This window comes from Panthera tigris, chromosome D1, assembly GCF_018350195.1.
Source record: "Panthera tigris isolate Pti1 chromosome D1, P.tigris_Pti1_mat1.1, whole genome shotgun sequence".
Classification (NCBI taxonomy): domain Eukaryota; kingdom Metazoa; phylum Chordata; class Mammalia; order Carnivora; family Felidae; genus Panthera; species Panthera tigris.
Window position 1 is genome coordinate 108,158,721 of NC_056669.1, and position 10,405 is coordinate 108,169,125.

At 55.2% G+C, this 10,405-nt stretch overlaps 1 protein-coding gene across 2 annotated transcripts; it reads right to left on the reverse strand.

Annotated features, from left to right (window-relative positions):
- Positions 1-322: 322 nt before the first annotated feature.
- Positions 323-10,026, reverse strand: CATSPER1 (cation channel sperm associated 1). 2 transcript variants are annotated; one of them, XM_042958208.1, is made up of 12 exons: positions 8,595-10,026; positions 7,404-7,616; positions 5,985-6,098; positions 5,664-5,814; positions 5,279-5,370; positions 5,008-5,151; positions 4,782-4,845; positions 4,515-4,587; positions 4,316-4,376; positions 2,804-2,879; positions 646-760; positions 323-485 (listed from the first exon to the last, which is right to left on the reverse strand). In XM_042958208.1, exons 1-12 carry the CDS (start codon positions 9,931-9,933, stop codon positions 459-461), a joined length of 2,469 nt encoding a protein of 822 aa, XP_042814142.1. In that variant the 5' UTR covers positions 9,934-10,026; the 3' UTR covers positions 323-458. The 2 variants fall into 2 exon arrangements, 1 of the variants encoding a protein (XP_042814142.1); XR_006208255.1 differs by lacking the exons at positions 323-485; positions 4,316-4,376 and having other exon boundaries at positions 672-760.
- Positions 10,027-10,405: the final 379 nt, after the last annotated feature.

Below are 10,405 nucleotides of genomic sequence, written 5' to 3' on the forward strand. Positions count from 1 at the left end.
AGGGGCTGTTCCAGCTGGTTCTTTTTCCTCCCAACTCTGGGGCCAGATGGACCTTCCTCCCCGAAGCAAGGTGACTGCCCACTCACCCCTCCAGCACCGAGCCTGGCCCCCTTTCTGAGTCACCTCTCTGGCTGCTGCTAATGCACTGTGGGCCCGAGCCAGGATGCAGGCCCTGGGGGTGGGGGTGGGGGGCTGGAGGGGACCAAGAACAGCGCCTGTCACACACAACACTCACACACACACATGTACACCCGCCAGTGCACACAGTTCCCCTGCCCTGTGCCTTGGCTTACCCAGGGAGGACACAGAGCCACTTGGGGTTTTAAAACTCTGTTAGGGCCCAGCCCTGTGGGCCCGACAACCACTCCAGCCGATGTAGGAACTTGTCCTGGCCCACCCTGGTGGGCAGCTTGCCAGAGGCCGAAGGCTTTCATCCCATGTCTCTCTCCATCGAGGGGTCACTTCCTGAAGTCCTCTTCTCCAGTCTGCAGGGGTAGGATGGGAGGCCGACTGAGCCGGTACTGGCCTCTGTCCTCTCGCCTGCCCCTGTGACCCTTAGGGGCACGTCTGGGGGCGAGCCTCCCATGCCTGGCCTTCTGGGGTCCTCCCATGCCGGCCCCTCTCCTCTGGTCCTGCCCTGTTCACCTCAAATGCTGTGTCCACAATCTCGTCCAGGACGGATGCCTGGGAGCGGAATTTCTGTTGATGATGTTCCACCCCGGCCACCAGTTGCAGGAAGTGGAACAGGAGTTCTCGCTGCCTGGGGGCGGGAGGGGGCAGAGGAGAGGCCGAGTTGACCTGCCTGGCAGGGCCCTTTGGGCTGCCAGAGCCCTCCCCCCACTCCAGCTCCTCTTGCTTGACACCCACCAGCCCGCCCTCGCGGCTCTTCTGAGCGTGGCCTTTCGTGGTGCTTCTCTTCCACGAGTAAAAAGCCCCACGCGTGCCTGTGCCACGGAGGACGCTAACCCTCCCGATTATCCCTCCCTCCCTCCACCCACCCGTCTGCTTGCCCCTCCAACTACCCCATACCTGTCTAGGCACCCACTCACCCATCGACCCATTCACGCCCCCACCTACCCAGCCATCCACTCACTCATCCGACCATCCCAACCTTGTAGTTGCTCACCCGCGCCCCCATCTACCTGCTCGTCCCTGGACCCAGCCACCCACCCCTTCACCGTGTTGTGCAGTCATCCACCTCACAACCCCCCTCCCCAACCATTCATCCAGCCGACTACCCACCCATCAACCCCCTCATCACCCGCCTGTTTTATAAATCCATCCACCAAATGACACTGAAATAAATGAACACTGCCAGGTGCTCTGAGGACACAGAAATGAACAAGAAACCCTCCTCGCCCTTAAGAAGCTCAGCCTGTAGCAGAGCCAGGAAAGCAAACTGAGTGTTTACACTCGGGATAAGTGGAAACACAGAGTGCTGAGGGTGCCCGAGGAGGAAAACCCCATCCACTACCGGGGATCAGAAAAGGCTTCCAGAGGAAGTGCCATGGAGCTGAGTTTGAAAGACACGTGAGGGTTTGCCAGGCTTAGGCAAGGTTCCTGGTCCCCTACTCCAGAAGAACGGGGTTACGCTGGGGGCCAGGGCAGGCCTCAGGGAAGGAGGCTGTAGAGAGTGGATGCCTAAAGGAGGCAAGCGTCTTGTAGGGTCTTAAATGCTGACGATGAAGGAAAAGCCCAAGCTACTTTTAACAAAGACCACTAAGAAAGGAAAGAGTAAAACAAATGAACAACAACACAAACACGAACAGAGAGCACTCGTAGTGGAGGTGGACCAGTGGGGAAGAGTCTGGAGGCCAAGAAACCCCCAAGGAAAGGTGCCAAGGGTCCGCTGTGCCAGGGGCCAAGTTGCTGGAACGTGGGGGGAGGGGCCGGGAGGGCCGGGAGGTGAAGCGAGCCGGATTGGAGCTCAGCTCTCCCAAATCTCGGTCACTTGAGCCTGGCACTGGCAGCCAGAGGACACTCCAGTTAGAGAGGACAGTGTGGGCAAAGGCCCAGATGTGCCAGGGTGGGAGTGGCCGTAAGGCAACGAGGGAGGCTGGCAAAGGCTTGATCACAGAGGGCCTGTTGGGGCTTGAGCTCTGATGGTGGGTGAGGAGAGGCTGGAGGCTTCCAGGAGTCAGGCTGCCCTGTCGGCTGGCTTAGAGCCAGACTGGCTGAGGTAGAGGGGGGCCCAGCTTTCAGAGAGAAGGTTCTCTGGGGAGCCAGGAAGCGGGAGTCTGTGCCAAGGTCCCCCAGCCAGGAGCACAGCCACAAGTCCCCAGCCGTCCTGGACCAATTGGCCAATTGACTCGACGAGAATGGGGTGTTGACCATCTGCCTCCCAGGCCTTCTCCCAAGCCGCTCCTCGACCCATCCTTCTCATCCCTCCACCTAACCGACCACTGCTCTCCATGGCCCAGCACAGGTCCTTAGCAATAGGGTTGTCATGGGCGGGCCTAGTCCGTGTCATCTTTGGGTCCCTGGAACCCTCGCAGGGCCTGACCCAGAGCAAGGGTCAGGGATGCTCCTTGAGTAAACAGATGAGCAGGATCGCTGTTTCTCTGGGACCTCTCCGATGCCCTGCGCTTGTCCTCAGCCTCGAGGAGCTCTCATGGCCCTCTAGGCACCGCTCGTGGGATTCTCTTGGCGACACAAGATGGCTCTGGGTGAGAAGTCACTTGTGGTCTCCACCTCCACCCGTAGGCTCTACCTGAGCCTTGGCGCTCCACCCCCCTTCCAGAGAGGTGGACGATGTCCCTTTCCCTGCCAGACCATGGCCGCCCCTCCCTTTGCGCCTCCTTACTTCTCAGTCATGGTCCCAAATTTCTTCTCAATGAACTGCTTCTGTTTGGTATGTTCACTCACCACCTCTTCAGGCTCTGGATATAAAAAAGGGGAACGTCAAGGAGATGCCTGGATCGAGAGGAGGTAGAAGGAACCTTTTGTGTCACAGAGATATTCAAACAGGACTAAAGGATGGGGCATCTGGGTGGCTCAGTCGGTTAAGCGTCTAACTTGGTCATGATCTCACGGTTAGTGAGTTCAGGCCCTGTGTCAGGCTCTGTGCTGACAGCTCAGAGCCTGGAGCCTGCTTCGGATTCTGTGTCTCCCTCTCTCTCTGCCCCTCCCCTCACTCGTGCTCTCTCTCTCTCTCTCTCTCTCTCTCAAAAAATAAACATTAAAAAACAAAAATCAAATGGGGCTAAAGGAGTTTTTGTCCATGATGGCCCCAAAGAGATGGCTTCTCCATGCAGAGTGGGTATCAGTTTTGTTTGTTCGTTTGTCTCTCCTTCTGGTGAAAGTCCCCCAGTTTTCCTGAGGAATCACTCCTGTGCCTTTTGGGTCCACACCATCCAGCAGGGGTTGACCCTGTCCCCCTACCTCCAAGGACATGTGACCCAGACCTGGCCAATCAGAACAGCCTATTCTTTTGGCTATAGTGATTGGTTCCAAAATCGTCAGATGATCAAAGAAAAGAAGCCTCATTTCTGGGTCCTTGTTGGAACAGTTGGGAGAAGAGGACCTCTCTGCTGGGCATGCTAGGGATGGCTAATTTGCAAGGATTTGGGGCTAGAGTGGCAGGTGGCCATTTTCCTAACACAAGGGAAGAACCACCCTAAGCACAAAACCACACAGAGGACTGCAGAGCAGAGAGGTAGAAGGAGACCAACTCCTGACCAGCATTCGAGTCCTGGATCCAGCCATTCCTGAAAACCCCCACACCCTGAACTTGCTAAGTAATTTGAGCCAATTAATTCCTCTTTTTCCTTAAGCATTTTTGCCCTGAGCGTCTAACCCTGATGGAGGGGGCAGGTGAGGGACCAGGTGACCCCTGGGGATCCTTAGTCCTCTAGTGTTGATGAGCCTAAGAGTGGGATTCTTGGAGCCCAGATTCTAAAGTTCTGAAGATCTTTAAGCAGGAAGCACACCAACTGTCTCAACGTCAATCGTTCAGGAAATCGGCTTTGTAAAAATGAACATGTACAGAAAACTTCAATTTTTACTCTCAATCCACTTTGAGTGAGTCTGGACGAGTGTGTAGGCAGTCAAAACCATCCCATGTAAAACCAACCGCTATAACCTTTATAAGTTATTAGAAGAAATGACTATTTGGCAAATCATAATCTGGCTAATTAGTCATTTCATAAAGGGGGCTTTCAAGAATTGACTATCCGCTTAATTGGCTTTTAGCGGATCGCCTTAGAGCTCTTTGGACCAAAGGTCTAAGCTCTGTAAGTTCTCCCGAGTCTCGGATTCTCAAACTCTGCCACTGAGACCGGAATTCTGTGTCTGACCGTGGAAGGAGGGCCAGCACCTGATTTTCTGAGTTCGGTCAGTGAGTCATCCAGTAGATTCTCATGGATCCGGGCTGCCCTCTGGGAAGAAAAGGCTTTTGTCCTGCCAGAGTCCCCTGTTTGCCTTTTTCTGGAACACCCTCCACCCTTCCCTCCAGCCTCTGTGCCCACCCCTTCTGGCTTCCCTCACCGGCCCACCTGCCCCACCGCACTCAGTACCTCCTGCTTTACTCTCTCCAGGCCTTTGAGCAGAGCCATCTGGAAGTTATCCACCAGGACGGCGATCACCAGGCTGGGGATGGTGGGGGTGGGCAGTGGGGGTGGGTACTCTCAAGGAGGAGGCTGTAGGAGACGCCCTGCAACCCTCCTCTGGGTTCGTTGGGGCACAACCGAGGGGAGATGGCTGGAGAGGCTGGGCAGGGGTGCCCCAAGTTAGGTGGGGAGCGGGGGTGAAGCTGGGGAGCAAAGTAGGGGTGGAGTCCTTACTTGAGGAAGATGAAGTATTGGATGATGATGTAAATCATGAGAATAGGGATGATGTACCAGGCGCCTGGGAGAGAGGGCGTCGTTCGAGCTGTGAGTTCCTTGACGGCCCTCCCTACACCCCTGCCAGCATCAGAAGCCCCACTTCGCATACGGGGTAACGGAGCCCTCGGGGTCTGCCCTCCCAAGCCAAGCCCCTGCCCTGCACCCAGCCTGGGGCCTGTCCCACCCTGGGCCCGGCTGTCCAGGTAGATGAGGGACCAGTCGTCCAGGGTGAGCATGGTGAAGAGAGTGAAGACGGTGGTGAAGATGTTCTGGAAGCGCTTGGGGTCAGATTGACGGAACAGAGCCCGGAGCACCACAGAGAAGAGGACTGGCTGTTCAGGGCCAAACCAGGCTCACAGGGTCCCGCCCACCCCCCCTCCCCCCCCCCACACCGCTACAAACCCTTCCACCGCAGCACCTCGGGCTCCCACCCCAGCCCCCACGGCACAGGATACAGAGGCAGGTAAACATGAGGCCAAGGATGGCGGTGATGGACGGCAAGGACCGGACCAGAGTCCCGGTCACTTCCTGGAGGCTGGTCAAGAAGCTGTGGGCAGAAGTTGAGAGCGAGGCCGAATGCAGGAGCAGGGGTGGGGATCTGTGCCCCGCAGCCGGAAACTGCAAGTGCGGGCAGGAGGTCCCCGTTTTGCCCGGGGCTTGGGACAGTCCAGCCCTCTCTGGAAAATGATTGGTCTGAGCAGACGGCAGGAGGCGTATCAGAAGTGGGCTGGAGCCCCCATCCCTTAAACGGGTCGCAGGAGACACGCTGGTTGCCCGGGCCCGTGTCCCCATCTCCTGCGCAGTCCCCACACCGGGGTGGGCAACCATGGCCCAGCTGACCTGAGCCTCCGCAGGACCCGGATGGCCCTCAGGGCCCGCAGGCTCTTGAAGACCTTGAAGATCCGGAAGACGCTTTGGTGGTAGACGAAGGAGAAGGAGTTGAACTGCAAGAGCATGAAGTCCAGCATAGCCATGATCATGATGAAGAAGTCTGAGGGCACAGCGGGGGGCTGGGTGTCACTGACTCCTGCCCAGGCACCTGGCTCCCAGACCCCCTGTCCTCCCGACACCAACGCCCTCCGCTTTCGTCCTCAGCCTCCTCTAGCAGTCCCGTGGCTCCCTCCACACACACACACAGACACACACACCATCCTCACTCACCCAGAATGTTCCAGGAGTCAGAAAAATACTTGAGGCCTAGAGCAATGATCTTGAGCACAGCTTCCACTACGTAGATGCAGAGGAAAATGGAGTCCAAGGCCATGAAGTACCACTCTGCACGGGCACAAGCGGCTCACTCGGGGCCACCCCCAGCAACCTTAGCCCCTCTCCCCTCCTCCCCTCTGGAACCTCACACAGCCCTGCAGGGAGCACCCGGCTCTGCCCTGATGGCTGTGTGTCTTCACTGCTCTGTGCCTCAGTTTTCTTGTCTGTAAAGCAGTGATAACACCATCCCTGGCCTGACCCCCTGAACTCAGGACTGATCTCCTGAATTCAGGAAACTTCTAGAAGCTTCTACCTGTCAGTCAGTCTTACCTTTTAGAGACTAAGGAAGGAACTGCTGGAACCGAAAAAAGAAACATTTGAGAAAGACTGCCGGCACAGAATCCGAGAGTTGCCAGAAAGTTCCTCTCAGCCTCATTATAATGTTAAAATCCTCCTCTGAATATTCATCCCCAGCCCCAGTAAAAGCAGTCTGCTTTCCCTTGTTAGGGGAATCACAGCTTTAGAAAGTATTTCCCTTGGGGCCTCCTGGGTGGCTCAGGTCAGGATCTCACGGTGGTTGGTGGGTTCGAGCCCCGCATCGGGCTCTGTGCTGACGGCTCGGAGCCTGGAGCCTGCTTCAGATTCTGTGCCTCCCTCTATGTCCTTCCCCCGCTCACGCTGTCTCTCTCTCTCTCTCTCTCTCTGTCTCTCAAAAAAGGAATAAATGTTAAAAAAAGAAAAGAAAAGAAAGTATTCCCCTTGATGTCCTTATTTCTACAGACAAAGATGACCTTGTGAGTTAACTCAACCTGGTGTAGTCTGCCTGTAACTCACCAAGCAGCAGACCCACCTTGGTCCGGTGACGACACCGGTCTGTCTCGTAGCATTTTTGTGAATATTACATTCATTTCACACCGTAAGAATAAGAATGCAGCCACCTTTATTCTCTCTTTAGTTAATGTGTGCTGTGGCAGGCCTTTCTTTCACCTTGCTACCAGGAGTCCTAGGGCCCACCTTCCCCAGTTTTCCACCCTCACCCTTCCACAGCATTCCAGTGTCTCCGGGCCCTTCTGGGCGACCTGGGTTCCACCAGCTGCCCCGCAAAGCGGCGTGTTTAGGGTTGGCGCGCCACCTGGTGTCTGTATCACGAACAGCACGTCCTCCAGTTTTGCGGGCCTGTCTGTGGCTGACTGGTTGACCTCAGCAAAATCTCTGAGGCTCATCTTGAATACTGGGCAATGTTGTCGACTTCCCACGGGTCAGAATCAAATGAGCTAAGTTACATAAACCGCCTGACACTAGATTAGGCCCACAGGAGGCCTGGAACAAGATCTATGGCCGGCTTCATGTGAAAGGGGAGTCCCCAACTCTTACCACCCCGGACCTCGACTTCGGCAAAAGTCTGGGCCACAAGCATGATAGTGTTGAGGCTGACGACGAGGAAGATGAAGGCTTCAAAGGGTAAGGACTCAGTCAGGTTCCTAAGCATTCCCCGGAGGCGCTGAGTGAGGTGGCTTAATTTTTCCCACAGCCTGTGGAAGAGATCCACAGTGTGCAGCTTCTTGTGGGCCCGCTGAGTTCTGGCGGCTATAAGGGGGACAGAAAGTCAAGTCTGTGTTGGAGGAGGAGGCGTACTCCCAGACTGACTTGGGGTTCGTCTTCATGCCTGCCTGCTTGCCTACCATTCACTCGCTGAAGTGCCCATAGACTAGTCCTGTGCTGGTCCTGCGGCCACCGTCCTGACCCCTTCCGTGGCAGATGCCGGCCTGTTTGGGATTTGTGGTCTACTCAGGCTCATCTCGCAGGCTCATGCTTCTACACCTCCAGGCCTTTCTCTACCCACATGGCAACTTAAGCACGGAAAACCCCATTCTCGTCCCTAACCCATCGTCTGGGTAAACTCTCCCTCTCCCTCCGAGATCCTGCTGGAACGTCCCCTCCTTTTAGCTGCCTTCCCTGCTGCTATCCAGTTAGGTACCTGCCCCTCTCTGCTTGTTTGTGAGGCTGTTGCTCTGTTTACTGAACCATTAGAGGCCAAGCTTGGGGGACTGTGAATTAATAGCTAAGGTCCCTCCTGCCCTCAAGACCCTCATTCAGACACCGGTTCCCAATCTCTGTCAAGATGCTCATGGTTGAGTGGGGGCAAATGTGGACAAATAGAATCCACAGTGGTAACTGCCCTGATATGGTGGGCTAGTCTAGGATTGGTTGTCTAAGTGACCACCCCCAGTCTTGGAGCCCCTTGAGGACAGGATTTTTTTTCTTTGTGCTCCCAGGGCCCAGGCAGGCCAGGCACCCATACGAGACAAGAAGAAATGTTCAATCAGTGAGTGTACATATGCAAGGCAATGACTGGATGAACAAGTAGCAGATGGCCTAAAGAGGTGTGTCGTTCAAGGAACAAAAGATGGATGATGGACAGCCAGGTGAGCGGATAGCCAATGGAATATGCGTGCAGGTTAGAGTCATGCCTCATGATCTGCCGAAGGTCAGTGCAGGGCCCGAGTCAGGCCTGAAATCTGGGCCAGGCAGTGGGAGTTGGGGCTGCGGGGAGCAGCGACTCACTTTTACGCTTCTGAAATTGCTCATCTTCTTCGGACCTGGTTTCCAAGGAAGTTGTAGAGGAGGAATCCTGAGGATGGACTTTGTTGGATATCTGGGATGCACATGAGTACACTACACTGAGGGAACGTCTCAAGCTGAAGGTTGAGTGCTGTATTTGTGCCATGCTGGGGTGGAGGGCTATTACGCCAGAATGGAGAGACGGTCTGGCCACACTGTGAGACCTGTGTGGACCAAAGACTTGGGAGCTACCATGATGGTGTTCCCCATAGCGGTGATCACCAGGGAGATGATCATGACGACGTACAGCATGGTGGTGCTTGCCATGGTGATGCTCCTTGTGGTGGTGCTCACCATGGTGGCACTCTGCATGGTGGCCATGGTGGCATTTGCTATGGTGGCCATGGTGGTGCTCACTGTGGTGTCTGCCGGAGCGAGGTATGCGATCCTGGTGGGACCCCGCATAGGAATGGTGGGAATAGGTCTCTCCGTGATGAAGAGGCCCTCTGTGGTGGTGGACTTCAAGATGGTGCTTACCATGCTGATGGACCTCACTGTGATGGTGAGAGCCACCATAGGGGTTGGAATCCTTACGGTGGTAAGGCTCACCTTGGTGATGGAGCCCACTATGGTGGGAAACTTCGCCATAGTGGTGAGATCCACCATGGTGGTGGGACCCCCTATGGTGGTGAGACTGCCCATCATGGTGGTAGGAATCACCACGGTGGTGGGGCCTATCATGATATCTCCTGCTACCATGGTGGTAATCACCATGAACAGTGCCATGAGAAGGAGCCAGGGCAAGGGATGTGGAGTGGTGGGCTCCACCATGATGGTGGGCCTCACCATGGTGGTAGGAGTGGTGGGGGTGGTGGGAATTGCCAGAATCGTGAGAGGAGGCATTGTCATGAGAGTCTGGATATTCACCAAGGTGGTGAGATCCACTATGATGGTGGGATATGCCATAATGCTGGGATGTGCCATGATGGCGGGACTTGTCGTGATGGTGGGACCTACTGTGATGGGAGAACCCATCATGATGGTGGGACTCACCATGGTGGTGGGACTCACCATGGTGGTGGGACCCCATGTGATGGGAGGACCCATGATGATGGTGGACTATGCCTTGATGGTGGGACCCGCCATGGTGGTGGGACCCACTGTAGTGGTGGGACTCACCATAGTGGTGGGACCCACCGTGGTAATGAGACCCACGATGGTGGTGGACTCCACTATGGCCTGGTCTGTGCTGTGGCGTTGGTGAGTTGGGGTGAGATAACACATCCAAATTATTGGTGTCTGCCTCATTTTGAGCTGTTTTAGCCAATGAGTGTTGATCCATGACTATGCTGGGACCTCTGGAACGAGGAGAGCTCAAGATGTGGGCCAAAAGACTCCTTCCTGAATTGTTCCTCCCACCTAAGCTGTGGCACTGGGGTTTCTAGGAAAGCCCGAGTCTTCTCACGGAATTCTCCCTTTATGATGTCACCAGCAAGCCCCTTCCCAGGTCTAATTCCAAAATGCCTCCTCCTCAACATTATAGTTCAGAATCAAGGATCATTGTGTCTAGTCTTTTCATTGTAAAATGAGGAAACTGAGGTCAAGAAAAGGGAAGGGGTTATTTCCATAGGGTCAGCTGGGAAGATGGCAGAATAGGAGGTCCCTAGGCTCACCTCATGATAAAGGTACAACTAAATAACACTCACATCAGGGTAAATAACCCAGAAAACAAGCTGAAGCCTGGAAGAACAAACTCACAACTAAAGGTAGAGAAGAGGCCACATCAAAGAAGTTAGGAAGGATGAAGACACGAT